The sequence below is a fragment of the Rhinopithecus roxellana genome, chromosome 15, assembly GCF_007565055.1.
Source record: "Rhinopithecus roxellana isolate Shanxi Qingling chromosome 15, ASM756505v1, whole genome shotgun sequence".
In the NCBI taxonomy this organism is placed as follows: Eukaryota; Metazoa; Chordata; class Mammalia; order Primates; family Cercopithecidae; genus Rhinopithecus; species Rhinopithecus roxellana.
The window spans coordinates 124,668,425-124,688,281 of NC_044563.1; the positions used below are offsets into that span (position 1 = coordinate 124,668,425).

The 19,857-nt window shown below is 35.1% G+C and overlaps 2 protein-coding genes across 9 annotated transcripts in view; one reads left to right on the plus strand and one right to left on the minus strand.

Annotated features, from left to right (window-relative positions):
• Window positions 1-19,857, plus strand: part of ATM (ATM serine/threonine kinase) — a 134,151-nt gene that overhangs the window by 69,105 nt on the left and 45,189 nt on the right. For 5 of the 8 annotated variants that reach the window (XM_030917282.1, XM_030917283.1, XM_030917287.1 and 2 more), the window contains 8 exons: window positions 1,313-1,408; window positions 3,793-3,964; window positions 5,761-5,902; window positions 6,966-7,142; window positions 9,112-9,289; window positions 12,335-12,422; window positions 14,600-14,755; window positions 16,828-16,915. In XM_030917282.1, the coding sequence (XP_030773142.1) occupies window positions 1,313-1,408; window positions 3,793-3,964; window positions 5,761-5,902; window positions 6,966-7,142; window positions 9,112-9,289; window positions 12,335-12,422; window positions 14,600-14,755; window positions 16,828-16,915 (1,097 nt within the window). Of the gene's footprint in view, window positions 1-1,312; window positions 1,409-3,792; window positions 3,965-5,760; window positions 5,903-6,963; window positions 7,143-9,111; window positions 9,290-12,334; window positions 12,423-14,599; window positions 14,756-16,827; window positions 16,916-19,857 lie in introns of those variants that run through there. The other 3 variants (XM_030917284.1, XM_030917288.1, XM_030917289.1) reach the window with 3 other exon arrangements.
• C15H11orf65 (chromosome 15 C11orf65 homolog) overlaps window positions 12,957-19,857 on the minus strand; it is a 136,750-nt gene continuing 129,849 nt past the window's right edge. The window contains exon 7 of the mRNA XM_030917292.1: window positions 12,957-13,508. Within this exon, the coding sequence (XP_030773152.1) occupies window positions 13,408-13,508 (101 nt within the window). The 3' untranslated portion in view covers window positions 12,957-13,407. The remainder of the gene's footprint in view (window positions 13,509-19,857) is intronic.

Below are 19,857 nucleotides of genomic sequence, written 5' to 3' on the forward strand. Positions count from 1 at the left end.
TTGTGCCCGGCCCATGCTTAAACATTTTAACACCTTCTGACTATGTAAAAGAAAAATTTAATTCCTTAGAGCCAGACATACAAGCTAGTCTTGTCTTCTAGTCCAATTTACCTGAATGAAAGAAATATGTCTCATTTTAATACTTTAGCCATGTGTGTTTATGTGTGTGTATATATGTGTGTGTATGTATTTGTAAGTTTTTCTAGCTTGCTTTTTACTTATGAAACATCTATATTTATGTTAATTTGATTTGAAATGTACATTATTACAGTATTTGGGAAACTTTCTATTTTTTTTTTGTTTTGAGACGGAGTGTCGCTCTGTCACTCAGGCTGGAGTGCAGTGACATGATCTCTGCTCACTGCAACTTCCACCTCCCGGATTCAGATGATTCTCCTGTCCCAGCCTCCCGAGTAGCAGGGATTACAGTTGTGTGCCACCATGCCCAGCTGATTTTTTATATCTTTAGTAGAGACGGGGTTTCACATGTTGTCCAGGCTGGTCTTGAACTCCTGACCTCAGGTGATCTGCCCATCTCAGCCTCCCAAAGTGCTGGGATTACAGGCATGAGCCACCGCACCCGGTCTAATTTTGTATTTCTGTTGTGTTGTTTTTACCCTCAGTACTTTTTAAAATGAATTTTAGTTTTGACTGAGCAGAGTTTCTAGTACTTTTGAGATGTATAAAATGTATGTAAATAGAAACACCATTATTTCTTGTTCTTGTGTTCTTGAGTATTTTATGGGCTAGATCTGCCTTGTGCCTTATAGCCACTAGCCATTTGGCTATTTAAGTGAAGTAAAATTAAATGAAATTTGAAGTTCAGTTTTTTCATTGTGTTGAACACATATGCAGTTCTCAGTAGTACATTTGGTCAGTAGTGATCATTGGACAGTGTAGATTATAGACATTTCCATCATTGCAGAAAGTTCTGTGGGACAGTGCTGGTCTAAACTCTAAATGTCAGATGTTAAAAAGCCAAGCAAGCTCCCAAAGTCCCTTCTAGCTTTAGTGTTGAATGATTCTTGTGCATCTGTTTGTGATTTTGCTAAAGTGTTGACTTATCTGCACAATTTGTTTAAGACATTTTATTTTCTCTGTTGTCAAATACTGCTAATCACTTTCAAAAGAATCTGTGGTATTAAGGAAGTTCAGATTCATTCTCTATGTATTTTTTGAGCTACTCATGACTTACAACCTTCTTTAAACTTTATAGAAATTTTCTAGTCAGATAATTTAATATATATGTTATTGTAAACAAAAGTGTTGTCTTTGTGCTAGTTGAAACTAATTTTTAAAAAATTATTTCTAGATAATCCACAAGATGGGATTATGGTGAAGCTAGTTGTCAATTTGTTGCAGTTATCCAAGATGGCAATAAACCACACTGGTGAAAAAGAAGTGCTAGGTAAACTACAGTCATGTGCTGCATGACAACATTTCAGTCAACCGTGGATCACATATAGGATTATATATGATTAGAATACTGTATTTTTACTGTAGGTTTTCTGTTTAGATATACAAATACTTACTATTGTGTTACAATTGCCTGTAGTATTCAGTATAGTAACATGCTATACAGGTTTTTAGCCTAGATGCAGTAAGCTATACCATATAGCCTAGGTGTGTAGTAGGCTATACCATCTAGGTTTGTGTAAGTATATTCTGTGATGGTCGCACAATGACAGAATTGCCCAATGACACATTTCTCAGAACATATCTGTGTCATTAAGCAAAGCATGATTGTATTGGCTGAATGTGAGTTATGTGGTGGTCATCTTTATTATATGAGTGGTCATCTTTATTATATCTTCAAAATAAGTGAGGGTTTGTCATTTGGGATATTGGGGAAATACGAGATGCTAGCTAAGTTACATGCCTATTAAAGTGTCCCTAAAAAGCCCCCTTTTGTACTTTTCTTCCTTAAATATTCATATAAAATGAAAAGTTAAGAGATTTACATATGTGTATAACTTAATTTGAAAATGCCTTATAAATATTTAGGAAAGGCAGAAATATCTATTTTTAGAGTTAAGTTGCAAATAAATTGACTGCCAATGTATTTTGTAAATATAACTGACAGGTACTCAGTGTCTTTTGTTATGTAACAGTCATAAGAATGAAGACTTGGAGGGCTAGATTAAACTTAAATAATTAAAAACCATTCAAGTCCTTTCCTACAGCCATTTTAGGGGAAACCTAATGTAAGATAAGAAGCTAACATCATGTCCAGTTTAGGTGTTTAGATTTAGTGACCACGGGATGGAGAAATCACCTGATTATAGTCAGCTTGAAGCTCTCATGATGGTTTTGCTTCAAATTAGAAAAATAGGAGGAATAAGTAGTGTTTTACAGATTCTACTATCTTTCTTCAACAGTCTTAACTTCTCGGTAGGAGCCTAATATCTAGAGTACTTCCTTTTTTTTTAGGTTTTTAAAATTGAGATATATCCTACATATAGAAAAGTATACAGATCAAAAATATCTAGCTTGAAGAACGTTCGCAGAGTACATTTGTACATGTAGCACCCAGACTAAGAAACAGAATCTTACCAGAACTGTAGAAGTTTTCTTTAACCAGCGTATTTACCTCCTTGTCCATAGTGGCACTGCTTTTAGGGACAGACTTGATTTATAACCGAAGCCCTAAGTGGCTTTCCTGTGTAGCATAAAATTAATGTGGTTTGTACTCACAGCTTTCCCCCTAAGATCAGGAATGAGACAAGGCTGTCCACTTTCACTACTGCTGTTCAACATTGTACTGGAAGTTCTAGCCAGAGCAATTAAACAAGAAAAAGAAATTAAAAGCATGCCAATTAGAAAGGAAGTAAAACTATCTGTATTTACAGATGATACGGTAGAGAAAATCCCAGAGAATGCACAAGAAAGCTACTGTAGAGCGAATAAATGAATTTAGCAAAGTTGCAGGGTACAAGATCAACACATAATTAGTGGTGTTTGTATATACTAGCAGTGGACAATCCAGAAAGAATTAGAAAAGCAATTCCATTTACAATAGCATCTAAAAGAAATAAATACCCAGGAATAAATTTAATCAAAGAGGTGAAAGACATATACATTCTGTTTGTTAGAAGTGAATCACTAAGTACAGCCCACACTCAACGGGAGGGAAATTAGGTTCTACCCTTTGAAAGAAGGACTCTCAAAAAATTTGTGAACTTATTTTAGTAAATACCATCATGATGGAAAGAGCACCAAGAGCCCTCTGGGTTGCTGAAAATGTCCTATCTTCATCTGGTTAGGGAGAACACAGGCAGAAAAAAATGTATATTTGTATGTATAAATTTTCATTGAACTGTGTTTAAGATTATGGAATTTGTGTGATATCTCAACAAAAATTTTAACAGTTTTAAGGTTGATTCTCTCTCTCTCTCTCTCTCTCTCTTTTTTTTCCACCCAGGCTAGAGTGCAGTGGTGCAATCTTGGCTCACTGCAGCCTCCGCCTCCTGGGTTCAAATGATTCTCCTGCCTCACCCTCCTGAGTAGCTGGGATTACAGGCCTGCGCCACCACGCTTGGCTAATTTTGTATTTTTAGTAAAGATGGGGCTTTACCATGTTGGCCAGGCTGGTCTCGAACTCCTGACCTCAGGTGATCCACCTGCCTCTGTCCCCCAAAGTGCTGGGATTACAGGTGTGAGCCACCGTGCTCGGCCTTAAGGTTAATTCTCAAAGTACAGCAAAACAGCACTATAGTTTTGAAATTAGAAAATTTCAGTTTTATGTATGATCTCTTACCTATGACTCTACTGAAATAGAATTTCTATATGTAGAGGCTGTTGGAAGCTGCTTGGGAGAAGTGGGTCCTATAGATTTCTCTACCATAGCTATACAACATAGTAAAGATGCATCTTATACCAAGGCCCTTAAGTTATTTGAAGGTAAAGAACTTCAGTGGACCTTCATAATGCTGACCTACCTGAATAACACACTGGTAGAAGATTGGTGAGTATTTATTGATACCTTATATGTAATCCCACTTAATATGACATTCATGGAGAATGATACTTCACACAAATTGATATTCTCAGTAACTAAAGCTTTGTCCTTTTTTTAATCTCAATGTCTTTATTGAGATTTAATCTCAATGTCTTTATAAGATTGAAAATTCTTGTATTTTTATTAATTCACAGAATTATTGACCCTACTATGTGCCAGACACTTGATATAATGGTGAACATTCCAGACAAGGTCCCTGTTAAAATTTTAGTGGGACTAGACAAATAAACAATAAATAAGAAAAATGCCAGATGGTTCTACACAGAAAATTAAGATAGGGGAGTATAAAGGGAGATGTTTTAGGCTCTTGTCAATATCAGAAGTGCCACTCTCCTCTAAGTGAGGCCTTATTTTGATCCTTTTAAAATAAGCCATAAAGCAGAGAGGTTGTTTTATAACCCTAGAAGTCTTAAGCTAATCAGACAGGGTTTTCTATTGCTTATTTATTCTCTATGCAAAACAGAATTGCACCACATATCAAAATTTCAACTGGTTAGTTGAGATTACTTTTGTGTGCAGTGCTTTTTCTCTCTCTCATTTGTTGATGGATTGATTGGTGTCTTTGAGTATTCCATCACCACCATATTTGGTGGTAGGCTCAAAGGGTTTTCTTCACAACCAGGCACCTTTCTAAGATAAATACATGTTTTGATTTTTTTTCTGTACTTCCCTTTCTCCTTCTCTTGAGGAATAAATGATTGGCAGTAATGTCTAACTGCCCTGTTTCTGTTATTGATTTAATGTACCTATATATTTTTTCTTTTGTTGTTTTTGTTTCATTAAACAAATTTGTATGGTTTCTTTCTGAACATTTTATTATAAAAAACTTTAAACATATAGCAAAATGGGAATAATTTTATAGTAAACACCCATATGCTTATCACATAGTTTCTATATTTTACTGCTATCCTTGCTTAATCACTTCTAGCCATCAGTCTATCCTTGTATTAACATGTATTAATTCATCTCTCTCTTTTTTTCTTTTTTCTTTTTTTGAGACAGGTTCTTGCTCTATCACCCAGACTGGAGTGCAGTGGCATGATCATACATCATAGATCATGCTTACTGTAACCCCAAATTCTTGGGCTCAAGCAATCCTCCTGCCTCAACCTCCTAATGTGCAAGGTTTATGTGCTTGAGCCACACCACAGCCAGCCAGTTCATCTCATTTTTTAAATGTGTTTAAAGGTATATCAAGCACAGTTTTTGAAGAGAGTACCACAGAAAATTTGCAAGCATTAGATGTTTCATTCGTTTCATAGTAACTCGAAATTGGTTTTTCTGAAACAGATGCACAGAAATATTAGTGTGACTTAAACTTAAGAATACTAGGAAGCAGGTAGAAGTTTTTTGTATTTTTCTTTAACAGGGAAAAACTTTAGATATTCAAGGGACTTTAGCATATGAAGATGTGGACCAAAGGATTCCCAGAATTTTTATTACTTACATGTATTAGAACATATTTTCAAGTATTTCTTTTTGTGAGTCTTTTTAATTTATAGTAGTCACAATTAAACTGTATTGAATGAAGGGAATTGCTGTTGCATTGATTAGTAATTCAAGTTTACTGAATGACTAGTGAAAGTCCTTTGATAATTTTGTTTGATTTTGGAGAATTTGGTGAATGTAAAGTTTCCTAATACAAATTTTAAATTTTAGTTTTGAAATTTTTTCAGTGGAGGTTAACATTCATCAAGATTAATAACTGGTGTACTTGATAGACATATGAATTGTTTTTTCAGTGTCACAGTTCGATCAGCAGCTGTTACTTGTTTGAAAAACATTTTAGCCACAAAGACTGGACATAGTTTCTGGGAGATTTATAAGATGACAACAGATCCAATGCTGGCCTATCTACAGCCTTTTAGAACATCGAGAAAAAAGGTCTCTTAAGTAATAAATGTTTATCGAATACCCACCATATCTAAAACAGTTCTGTTTGCTGTGGGTTGTGACTGTTAACTTGCTTGAAATAGTATTGTACTAACAATTAACCTTTCCTATAAGTAATTTAAACCATATTTCATAAATCCAAGGAATTTGCTACTTTTTACTTATCATGGCAGTGTGGAAAAGCTGAGATAGGTAACCTGAGGAAATAGTAGTTGATTTGGGGGGAGGGGAAATTCTTAAAGACAAACCTTATTTTTTTAGAAATAGAAAACCCTACTTTGCGCCCATGAAAGCTGTTAGCTCTGGGTATGATTTATAGTTATTGTGATCCACAAGTGTTTATTTCCATGGCAAGTTAATGTATCACAATCCCCTGGTGAAATACAGGATGACCCATAGATTTCTTCCTTTTTCCATGTTAGTATCATAATAGGATTCCACTGTAAGTACTCTGTGAGGCATGTTTAAGAACACTTGTTCCTTCCTTAGTCTAAGCATTCCTCTCTACTATCTTCTTTTCATAAAGTGACTGAGAAGTACACAGTTTAGTTTTCACCAATTTAATTTCAGGGCAGAAACCAACATTGAAGCAGTACTTTCAGTGCATCACAAATATAATTTTGGTCTTAGTAAAATTACTAGTAATATAAACTGTTAATGAAACTAATAATATAACCTGGAAGGCATTATAATTTTAACATTTTAAAATCTCATTTCATTTTGAAATCAAGTCTATGTGATAGGTATGGTCTGGTTTTGTTCAAGAGACAGATGAGTCAGAGTTTGTGATTTGTGTAATATGCTACTAATGAGTGACAGAGCTGAGAGTAGGACCCAGTTTTTCTGGTGCCTAAAGCAGCAGTTTTTACCATACCACTCTGACTCTCGTATACACATAAATGTTTTAATTTTAAAAGGTAAACATTGCCTCCAGATTTAGTTTTAACTGTATTTAGCTTTACTCAGAAACAGATTTGTTATACTCATTTTAGGTAGGAAAGGTACAATGATTTCCAGTTCTCTTATTTACATTTTCTAATCCATTTCTTTCTAGTTTTTAGAAGTACCCAGATTTGACAAAGAAAACCCTTTTGAAGGCCTGGATGACATAAATCTGTGGATGCCTCTAAGTGAAAATCATGACATTTGGATAAAGACACTGACTTGTGCTTTTTTGGACAGTGGAGGCACAAAATGTGAAATTCTTCAATTATTAAAGCCAATGTGTGAAGTAAGAAGATTAATTAGCCTGATTTAATTCCTTGTTTATGACCTGTTTATCTAAAGAGTTCTGTGTTACTGCACATCATCTTCACATAATATCACCCCCACTCAAACTGTTGTAAATTTATTAAAGTGAGCATCCGTATTTAGTCATAACTTTACGCATTAGGTTTCAGCTTCAGGATAGCAACATCCTAGAGGAGTTCTAACGGGTGCCTTGAATAATTTGTTACTAATACTAATGATAGTTAAAATACTGCTGATTATAAATTATTTGCATTAACCAAAAGCCTGTTCTAACTTTGTTTACGTCTTCTGATAAGAGCACATTTATTTTCCCTGATACGCTTTCCTGAATAAGAAAAAGGAGTGGGGCAGCAATCAGCGTAGCTTTTTTATTTTTGAGGATATAGTATGTATCTCCATAAAGAGTGAAGGTGCATACCAAATGAAACAGAAAGTTTATACTCTTCCATCAAATATGTAATCTAAAACAGCAAAACCTGATGCTTTACAGAGTTAATTTATAGCACTGTCAAATGTGATTCAACAGAAATGTGAAAATACAACATCTGACTAGGTTAAACATCTGCCAATTACAGATAACTGATAGGAAAGTATTTTCATAATGTACTCACATTGGAAGCAATGTAAAAAGCAGTTCTTATTTTCTACAGAAAAAGTAATGACAATGAATAAAACATCACCTTCTCTACAATACTACACCGCACTCATACCAGTTCAGCAGAGTGGTACCCCGAACACACATACAGCTTATTTCTCATTAGTGAACAAAGCTAAGATTTTTATAAAGTTTTAACTTTGAGCCAGAAGATAAAATGTTCCAAATATACGTATGTACACACCTCATTTCTGGTACTTTAAATTCTCTAGCTCTAAAAGTGGTGTTTTGCCTTGTCTTTGGTTTGAAAAAGAAAAAGGGTGCAATTAGTAATCTATAACCTGTCTTATGTGTGTGAAGTCTGATGAATATGATGGATATGGAGTGTAATGATTCATTCATATGTTAAACATGGAGTGCGGTGAATAGCAAAAGTAAAGCTGAATACTGTTTTAATGTGCCAGATGTATTAGAGTGCTTTTCTGCTCTTTGGAATATACCACAAATAATTAACCAAATTTTATACCCAGAAGTTGGGCTTATTAAAACATAAACTTTTTTTTTTTTTTTTTTTTTTTTGAGACGGAGTCTCGCTCTGTCGCCCAGGCTGGAGTGCAGTGGCCGGATCTCAGCTCACTGCAAGCTCCGCCTCCCGGGTTTACGCCATTCTCCTGCCTCAGCCTCCCAAGTGGCTGGGACTACAGGCGCCCGCCACCTCGCCCGGCTAGTTTTTCTGTATTTTTTAGTAGAGACGGGGTTTCGCCGTGTTAGCTAGGTTGGTCTCGATCTCCTGACCGCGATCGCGATCCACCCGTCTCGGCCTCCCAAAGTGCTGGGATTACAGGCTTGAGCCACCGCGCCCGGCCAAAACATAAACATTTTTAACATGACTGTTGTAGTTCTTCACTGAGGATAGAAAATGCATAAAAATCAGATTTTCAACTTTTGTCTTAAACTTTTGATACCTTTTTCTCTCTTCTATCAAATCAGAAAACTCCTTCTGTTACTAACACTTTTCAATTCTGAAACTGTATTTAAAGTGGTGATATAATTTCATTTGTAAGCAATGGTCTATTTCATTATGCTAATGGCCTAGACTGAAAATAAACAGTTACAATGTCACTAACATATACATTTGATATTGTTATACTAGCCTAGTGTGTTTTTTTTAAACACCACCTAATACATGTTTTTTGTTTGTTTTTTTTTTAGCAGTATGTTGAGTTTATGGCAGATTAATCTGTCATCTTTTAGAAATTTAATATGTCAACAGGGCATGAAAAGTTTAAGTAAAATGTATTAGTTTTACTCATTTTTACTCAAACTATTGGGTGGATTTTTTGGTATATTCTAGGTGAAAACTGACTTTTGTCAGATTGTACTTCCATACTTGATTCATGATATTTTGCTCCAAGATACAAATGAATCATGGAGAAATCTGCTTTCTACACATGTTCAGGGATTTTTCACCAGCTGTCTTCGACACTTCTCACAAACGAGCCGATCCACAACCCCTGCAAACTTGGATTCAGGTATTCTATTAAATTTTTAACATTAATACTGTAAACTTCTCAGTTCTAGAGAAAGATAGATTTAAGGTGGAATCCCGCTAAAAGCACTTGACAGGATTAAATCTGTAACCTCTAAATTTGTTTCTTTATCTGTGGAATGGAGATAAAAGTTGCAATAGTTGCAACAAGTTTTCAATGAAATAGTGTGTGTAAAGTGCCTAGGATAATACTTGATGTACAGTATTCCCTCAGTACATTTTGGCTATTGATAATGGGTCAACTAATTGAGCTTTCAATATGTGCCAGGCACTGTGCTTGCACCAGCAATATTAATGTGAAAAAGAAACACCCACATTCTAGCAATGGAAAAAACAAATAAACACAATCAGATATTTTAGGTACTGTGGTGCAGATATGATAGAATTTTCATGTTTTCAGAGCTCTGGCCAACTCAATTTAAAAAGCAGCCTTTGGTTGGGCACAGTGGCTCAACGCCTGTAATCCCAGCACTTTGGGAGGCCAAGGTTGGTGGATCACTTGAGGTCAGGAGTTCAAGACCAACCTGGCCAACATGGTGAAACCCCGTCCCTGCTAAAAATACAAAAATTAGCTGGGCGTGGTGGCAGGCACCTGTAATTGCAGCTACTTGGGAGACTGAGGCAGGAGAATCACTTGAACCCAGGAGGTAGAGGGTTGCAGTGAGCCAAGATGACACCACTGCATTCCAGACTGAACAACACAGTGAGACTCTGTCTTAAAAAAAAAGAAAAAGAAAAAAAAACCTTTGTATAACTATAATTAACATTTGGTATATATCCTTCTAAGTTTTTTAAAACAAAAATTGAATTGCACTTTATTTACTCTTATAACCTACTTTCCTTCTGTGACATATAACGAGTGTTTCTCATGCCAAGAGCATAATAGCAAAAGAAATTCCACCAGGGTTGGGTATGTATATTACATATATGCATACTTGAGGGCTCATTATGGGTCAGTTTTTAAAACCTAAATTTTATGAAAGGATACAAAATTCACAGATTATTGTTAACTCTCTTTATTATATATTATTAATGTGTTTTATTTGCAATCTTAAAGCTAGGTACAAATTCACTTGTTGTACTTAAAGACCAATCAATTCTAATGTAATTGTTGATTTAATGTGATATTTTGCCACAACTAGTCTGCTCCTCCCAATCCTTCCAGTCGCTTCAGCAAAGGTTGTGATTACTCAGTTCTTCCAGTTGTTTCTTCTAGTTTTACTGCTACAACCTTCATTTGACATGACTCTAATGTCATTTAGACTTCAGTTTACTATGCTTTATATTTTATGTATTTTCTTTCCTGTTGGCTAACAGCAATTACAAATCTACTATTTGGAAAAATATAAATTATAAACATAGACATAGATGCCCATCCTGTGATCCTACTAGATTATAAGCTGTTCTATAAATGATCTAGAATGTGCTTATATGAATTTTCTTTAGGCCACTGAAATGAAAATCCTAAAATAAAAATTTTCATAGAGGCTTTGTAAACTATCAAAAATGTATCTCTTATCTTTAATTGGGAAAATACAGGTATAAGTGATTTAAGTGTTTAAAACTTTAATATATAATTTACAGTACTATTAAAAACAATTTTTATTACATAGTTTAAGGTAATCATTGTTTATGATAATCTGGTAATTTGTTATTGTGAACATGGCCAAGACTTTTTTCATGTTTATCAGTTATGTATTTATGCCACAACCATTGGAAGGTAATTGTTTTATTATATCTGTGTACAGTGCCAATATTTTTATTACCTTAAGTGAAAATTTAAACTTCACATATAAAATTCTATTATTGAAAAGGAAAGTAAAGGCATATTTTTATAAAATTTAAATGGTATATCTTTTCTGATGGCTGTAAGCCTCATTGCCTTCACTAAATGTCCCATGTGCATCTCATACTCAGCTGTCCAAAAGCAAATGTGTCATCTTCTTCATCTCTTCCCCCGGTCTACTTTTTTAAATGTGTACCTCTTTGACAAATGGCACTCAGTTGCTTACTCTAGAAACCTCTCATGTATTTCATCTAATTACCAAATCTTGCCAATTCCGTATTATGAATAACTTAGTCCATTTGTTTCTCTCTGCCCTTAGCATCCTTACTGCTTTCTAGCTCTATGACTTAGCACAGGTGAAATTCTTTCATTAAATTTTCCAAGTTATTTCTTGCTTCCAGCTATCTCAGATATTGTTATTATTGCCTGTAGCACTGTCCTTTCCTGCTCTTGTGACTATTACTCTTCTTTCAGGTATCACTTTTTCTTTTTTCTTTTTTTTTTCTTGAGACAAGAGTCTCACTATGTAACCCAGGCTGAAGTGCAGTGGTGCGATCTCGGCTCACTGCAGCCTCTGCCCCTCAGGTTCAAGCAATTCTTGTGCCTCAGCCTCCTGAGTAGCTGGGATTACAGATGTGTGCCAGCACGCCCTGCTAATTTGTGTATATTTAATAGAGATAGGGTTTCACCATGTTAGCCAGGCTGGTCTCAAACTCTTGGCCTCAAGTGATCCGCCTGCCTCGACCTTCCAAGGTGCTGGGATTACAGGCGTGAGCCATTGCACCTGGCCAGTATCACTTTTTCTATGAAACTTTTCTTATCTATAAGTGAGGTTCCCTCTGCTAAGATTCTATAGCATTTTAAACTTTCCTGTTATAACACTTAATCATATTGTGTTGTAATCTCCCAGGCTAGTCAGTGAGTTCTGTGTGGTCTGACATGGTCTATCTTGTTCATGGTTATATACTGAGGACCTAGCACATAAAAGATCTTATTGAATCAATTAATTAGTCCTCCTCAGAAATAAAATATAAATTACAATGTAAGTTCTCACTTTTATTAAGATAACAGTTTCTTTTAAAAGCAAAAGAAATGCTATTAAATTCCCTCAGAACCAATTTTGTGTTAGGTACTGCCCACTAGAACCTTATAGCATAGTGGGTTACAGACACATAAACAAGAAGGAAGAAAGTGCGTAAGCAAGAATGCCTGGGACTGAGGGGAGATATTTTTGTTTGTCAGAGTCAGAGCACTTTTTCCGATGCTGTTTGGATAAAAAATCACAAAGAACAATGCTTGCTGTTGTGGACTACATGAGAAGACAAAAGAGGTAATGTAATGAGTGTTGCTTCTTATGTTTAGGATCTAGAGTGTAACTTGTTAACTATTGGCTGAATTTTAACATGATTGTCTTAGGTGAAGCTGTTGCAAAGTGCTATATTTAATTTGTGTGATATTTGTATCTCCTTGCAGTAATCCATATTCAGGATAGCACTTCAGTTAAATCAGTGTCAAGAACTCTCAATTCTAGTACCAGCTGTACCAGTAACAGTGTTACCTTTGTTAAATTATGCAGCCTTCTTGGCTCCAATTTATTTCATCTATGTTCGGGATAGGAGCAAGTGTTTTTCCAAGTTACATTTAGCTGTATTATCACTCTTTTTACTTTTCTCTTTGCTTTAGTTCTAAGAAGTAAATAGAGTTGTGTAAATGTCTTCCTTATGTATCTTTATTTTAAGATGTAAGTTTCTTTACTGTGTGCAGTGGTCTCAAAATCTGTGGCAGTACTGTGCTGTGACAATGTTTATTTTATTGTTTCTGGTAAATTGTTTTATATTATAGTATCTTTGTTCCTGTTATTTCTCATGAAATTTTTAACAATGCGTACAGGAATTGCTAGAATGAATGGTCTGACTGATCAATACTGCTTGAGAGTTGACCAGAACTCTGAAGAAATAGTGTAGTAGGCCTATAATTTGAATAGGTAGGAATCGATGTCTCATAAGTGTGTATGGTAGTGGTGGCAGTGGTTGGTAAAGAATGAGAGGGAGAGGTGAGTGAAAAATGAAATGTTTTTAAGTCTAAATGCATTAATATCTTAAAAAATTAATATCTATGTATTCTTAGCCATTCTTCTTCTCTAGTAGAAAAAGAAGTTTTGTGCTTTTCAGTGTCTTTGCTTCTGGTTATTTTACCTTATAGTTTTATACCAGATTATCTTCTCAGAAGGCCTATCAGAAGCTTTAACGTAGTTGAGAGCATTTGTTTTCTTGGTGTTGGGAGGCAGTTTTACCTTTGAGTCATTCATTTCAGATTTACCATTGGGGTAGAATGGTGTTGACATTAGCAGGATTTGGAGAAGATAAAAATTCTTCATATTCCATTTTAATTCTGAATAAGATCCTAAAGAAGATTCCTTGAGAAAGTATGAATGGGATATAGAAAAGGGGGTAAAGACATGCATTCAAGTCCAAGCTTGTGCTGTGTAAAAATTACTTGTTATCCTATACAGTATGTTGGGCAAAAACAAAGAACAACAATAAAACAACAACAAAAAATTGCTTGGTATCTTTGAACCTCAGTCTTATCATCTTTCAAAATCAGAATAATGTCTGCAGTGTCTTCCTTTCCATGGGGAAATTATTTCACTTCTCTGAACCTCAGGTTCCTCAGAAAATTAACTTTAGTTGAGTGCTTGCTATGTAGTAGGGTGTGCCTTATTCATCAGCTTTGCAGGCATTATTTAATTGTTGCACTCATTCTCCAAGGTCCATGTTGTTCCAGCATTTACAAGTAAGGAAACTAGGAAACTGAGGTTTAAGAAGTTAAGTTGCTAAGATCACACAGCTGGTAGTAGGTAATATAGCTAGATTTGAACCTACCTGTATTGTACTTCAACACCAGTGCTCTTAACCACTACCATGTCCCATCTCTATAATGCTAGTTTTAAAAAAGATACTATCTATGGTCCCTTTCAATCTTGACCTACCTGTTAACACAGTGGAAGGTTTTTTTATTAAGTAACTCAACCTAGGCAATACATTAAGGAGAAAATAAGTCACAATAGGAAAGACATGTATTTGTGTCTTAGATGAAACAATATTTTTATTAAATTGACTATTTAATAGGAATATTAAAAGTGTGTGTTGGGGGGGTGCTTGTGTGCATTTGTATTAGCTATTCTGTGTATCCTATTCTTAGCCTGTGGTACATGGATTTCTTGGTGGGGAGCAGATATGAACCCCGATTTTGTATCAAGTGATAGTCTATAGGTTTTATCAGATTCTCTGATCAGTTTGAGGGAAAAAAGAACAACCAAAAAGATGATTAAATCGGACTCTTCAGCCATGTTATAATGTTTATAGGTATATATTGGGGAAAAGTGGTTTTCGGGAATTTGTAATTTTCTATTAAGCAGTTACTACCATTGTATTCAATATCAACATGCTTTTCTTTTGATATTGAAGTTTTAAAAAGTGAGTGATATTATATCTAATTTTTCTTTAGACCTTCTTCAGGAACAATTTTTGATGATGCTTTCTGGCTGGATTTAAATTATCTAGAAGTTGCCAAGGTAGCTCAGTCTTGTGCTGCTCACTTTACAGCTTTACTCTATGCAGAAATCTATGCAGATAAGAAAAGCATGGATGATCAAGAGAAAAGGTAATGGAATTTACAATTTTTGGTTTTTAGAATTAATGTTGGCATTGTCTCATTAAGGGTATACAGTAAAGATTTACTTTGCCTCCTGTTCCCCGTTTAAAAGACATTATTTAGATAGAAATTTTGTTTTAAAGTGAAATTATAATAAATTTTTAAAAAGGAATATGTAATTCCTGCTCTGAAACAATAGGAATGTTTATACTTAGGTATTATAAAAATTTAACAGATAGCAAATTCCTGTAGGACAGAGTCCATACTTAATTTTCTGTATATTCCCCATAACAGCCCTAGCATCGAGTACTTAATTTAAGGGTGATAAATATTTTTCAAATGATTAAATTATTTCCTAACTTCAATCAGATTAGATTTACTACTAATTCCTAAACTATTCAAGATTCATTTTGGATATAAAATACCCAAAATTATAATCCAAAATGGCTATAAAGTAATGTGACTGATTTCTTTCTGTGACTAAGTTTCATTTCTTTATCTACCTGTATTTCTAGTGAATTTAATTTGCTTTCCTCTGACCTGAGTTAGAACTGTCGTAAGAATTTAATAAATATACCCCTAGATCATGGTGAAGAACAAAAAATAATCAAGAAAGTAAGAGTAAAAAATAAAGTAAAACACTTTATTATCCCAACTGCCCTCTTCAAATCTTTGTTCGTTTGAAATGGCCTGGGTCTCATTATTTTGCCCAGGCTGTGGTGCAGAGGTGCGATCATAGCTCACTGTAACCTTGATCTTCCAGGCTCAAGTGATTCTCCTGCCTCAGCCTCCAACTAGTTGGGACTATAGGCACACATCACTGCATCCAGCTCATTTATTTTTATTTTTATTTTTAGTAGAAACAAGATCTTGCTATGTTGCTCAGGCTGGTCCCTAGCTCCTGCGCTCAAGTAGTCCTCCCACCTCAGCCTTTCAAAGTGCTGGGATTACAAGAATGAGCCACTGCACCTGGTCCCAAATTGTTTTTTAAAGCGGTTATACCCATTTTTGTACAGAAACGTAGTTGGTAAGGAAGTGGATCAGTAGGAAGCCTTATATTTGAAGAAGGGAGCCAAAGTATAACTATTTCTAGGCTGGGCACAGTGGCTCACGCATGTAATCCCAGCACTTTGGGAGGCCAAAGTGAGAGGATTGCTTGTGAACAGGAGATCAAGACCAGCCTGGGCAACATAGTGAGACCTCAGCTCTACTAAAAATAAAAATAAATTAGCTGGGCATAGTGGCTTGCACATGTGGTCCCAGTAACTCAGGAGGCTGAGGGAGGAGGATCACTTGAGCCCAGGAGGGAGAGGCTGCAGTGAACCATGATTGTGCCACTGCACTCCAGCCTAGGCGACAGAACGAGACCTTATCTCAAAAAAAAAAAAAAAAAAAAAAAGAAACTGGAATAAGCATATAGGTAAATATTAGAGGCAGTATCACTTATGATAGTATTTATTTTATGTATTAGATTATTACTGTTATAGACACCATAACTGTCATGGTTTTAGAATTGAAGTTACTTACAGAACTGAATGTCATATGTATAAAATGCATAAAGTTAAGGCCTTAAAGTAGACAAATCTGAGTTCTCATCCTGACTGTCACTTTCTAGTTTTATAATCTTGGTTTAAGTGGATCCTACTGATCTACTTCCTTTTCAATAGTTAATATCAGATGTCTTAATTTATATCTATTAGGTATTAAATTCTTATTGTGGTCTTTGTGTGTCTGTAATTATTGATTGAGTTGAATTTCAGGTGAAACCACTGACAGAGTATATAGTACCTGAACTGGAGGGCATGTGCTCTATTTTTAAACAATCCTGTCTCTTTATAAATAATCATATTTTTGCATATGGGCTTTCCATATCTAGAAGATTATTCTTAAAATATAATTTTCATTCACAAATTCCTTTTCCATCCTAGGTATAAATGGTATTAAGTTTTAAAGTATAAGTGATTTATTCTGTTTTGTTTGCAACCTTCATTAGTTTTTTTCTGTCAAAGTCTATAGTGTATGTATTCAGGAGCTTCCAAATAGTATGTTCTCATTAAAAGATGTGTTCTTGTGACAAACAGAAGTCTTGCATTTGAAGAAGGAAGCCAAAGTACAACTATTTCTAGCTTGAGTGAAAAAAGTAAAGAAGAAACTGGAATAAGTTTACAGGTAAATATTAGAGGTTCTATTATTTATGACAATATTTATCTCATACTTTGGGTTGTTATAGACATTGTACAGATGCCATGTGATTTTTAAACTGAATTTACTTATTGGACTAAGCACCATATATATAAATTTATGGTCTGAAGCTTAAGCCTTGGAGTAGACAGACTTGAATTCTAATACTGACTCTGCCACTAGTTGAGTTCCTTCACCTGAAAGACGGAAGTAAAACCACCTTTCTCAAGAATTTATACCATGCATTTTCTGCCATAGCACCCTGTTCATTTCCTTTATAGCACTTAGGGTTTATAATTATATATTTAGTTGCTCGTTTATTGTATGTCACAGAAGAAGCAGATTGCCTCTTCTATACATTTCTTGATATCCATTCTTAAATTGGCTCATGTTACTGTCTGGGATGCTGACCAAATTTCTTTGGTCAACTTATTCCTTCACAATGACAATTTCAGCTTCTCCATTCTCCTTAAACTTTTCATCTTCTCTTCTACGCCATTGCTTTCAGCCTGCCTCCTATTTGGAGAAAATAGAAGGCATAGAGAGGAAATCTCGCCACATCCCACTATCAAATCTGAAATCTCCTGGCATCTGCTCCTTTAATAACCTTCCCTCACGTTACAGAAACAGTTTATCCTTCTATTTGAGACTAACTCTTCCTGTGCTTTGTTTTTTTATCTGCTCTTTCTCAGGTACTTTATTTTTTAATATGCGGTTCTCCCTCTGAACTATGTTCTGAACATTTTAAAACCTCTCCTGTTTAAAAATTCCCTTTCTCACAAACACAAAATAATTTCCCTCTTCCCTATGTTCTCTTTTAGGTATCACCCTCTCTCTTCCTTCCTCTCATAGAGAAACTTTGTGAAAGAGTTGTCTTTATTTGCTGTCTGTATTTCCCCTCCTTCCATTTATTCCAGTAAAATAGCACTTGCTAATATCTCTCATAAAATTCATGTTGCTAAGTCTGGTGGTCACCTTTCATTCCTCCTTTTCCTTAAGGTTTTATTAATACTTCATCATCAACCATGCCTTGATGAACTATGTTCTGTTTACCTTTTTGATCCACTCTCCTGATTTTTCTCCTTTCACTTTTGGCTTCTTCATAGTCTCCTGCTCCTCTACTGAGTTTTTGGAATATCGTGTGTGTACTAAGCACTGTGCTAAGCATGGGCTGAACTTTTCTACTCTGAGGACTTGATTTCACGTTATGAATAGAAGCATTTGAGTTGGAACTATAGAATTATGCCAATATAAATGGATTTGTATGTAGAAAATATTTCACAGAGCAAGCACCATGTAGGCAGTTCAATTGCTTGGTCAACTTTCTATGCAGTAGAGTTCCTAATTTTTTCTATTTTATGTTTTTTTATGTTTTCATTTTTATTTAACGGAGATTGTTTTAAACAAAATCTATCTTTTCTATGTAAATTTTACAACAAAGATTTCAGTAACCAAACTACTTTATCCATATCAAATTTTACCAATTCCAATACAGTTTTGTGCTATTTTTCAAAGAAAAATCCATGACCTTTATTCTTACCAAATTCAGTTTTCAAGAGTCAGACTTTGTAGGACTGTATTTTCTGATGTACAGGTTTTTTTGTTTGTTTTGTTTTTTGTTTCTCAGACAGGGTCTGGCTCTGTTGCCCAGGCTGGAGTGCAGTGGTGCAATCATAACACACTGCAGCCTCTGCCTCCCAGGCTCAAGCCATCTTCCCACCTCAGCCTCACAAGTAGCTGGGACTACAGGCATGCCCCACCGTCTCCAGCTAATTTTTGCAGAGACAGGTTTAGCCATGTTGCCCAGGCTGATCTTGAATTCCTGAGCTCAAGCAGTCTGCCTGAGCTACCCAAAGTACTGGGATTAAAGGTGTGAGCCACTGCGCCCAGCCCATGTACAGTTTTAGGTGTTGACAAGATTGTTTGGTTTTGTTTGTGTGATTATTTTTGCATGTGATAAAAGCCTGGTAGGTTGGTACTTGTTTCTTATCTAATTCATGCAATTGTAGGCAGTTCTTCTCAGGTAAACTACAGTCCTCCTGTTGTCTAGGACCAGTCTACTGTGTTGCTGCTGATCCAGATCATTGGTATATACAGTTGACCCTTGAACAATGTGGGGGTTAGAGGTGCTAACCCCCTGTGCTATTAAAAATCAGGGTAAAACTAAATTTGTAGTCAGAAGTTAACTACTAATAGTCTACTGTTGAGCAGAAGCCCTACCGATGATATAAACAACACATATTTTGTATATGTGTTATATACTGTATTCTTAAATAAAGTAGCTCAAGAAAAGAAAATGTTATTGAGAAAATCATAAGGAAGAGAAAATGCATTTACAGAACTGTACTGTATTTATCAATACCGTAAGTTTACATCATCTCTTTACAATTAATCATCTGTCTGAAATTTGAGGCAACCACCGCTGGTTGATATGTACTTTAGGCCTCAATCTACAGTACCTATCAAACAATTCACTTTTTTCTTGTAATGGCATGACTTTTCTCTGCATCTTGGGAGCACCTCCAGCCACCCGTGGTGTTAATCAAGGCTTATAGTATTGCAGTAAACACAGTGAAAAAATACACGAGAACCTGGAGAGATTACTTTTTATTGCTATATACAATTTGCTAGAGAAATGAACTGCTCATGCAGAAATTATTAGTGTCACATGGCATTTTAAGTGGATACTCACAACACAATAATGCTTACCACAATAGTAACTGAGGTAGCTGCAAAATTATTACAATAGTACAATATGTACTGTAGTTAATCTTATGCAATTATGATTTAATACTGCATCTTTACATTTGTTTACATTTGTCTTAACCACAAATAATGCTGTGTACAGTGTGTATGTGTAAGTTTTGATACATTTTAACTTTTTGTAATAGATTTGTATATATTTTATGGTAGTAAATGATAAAATGTAT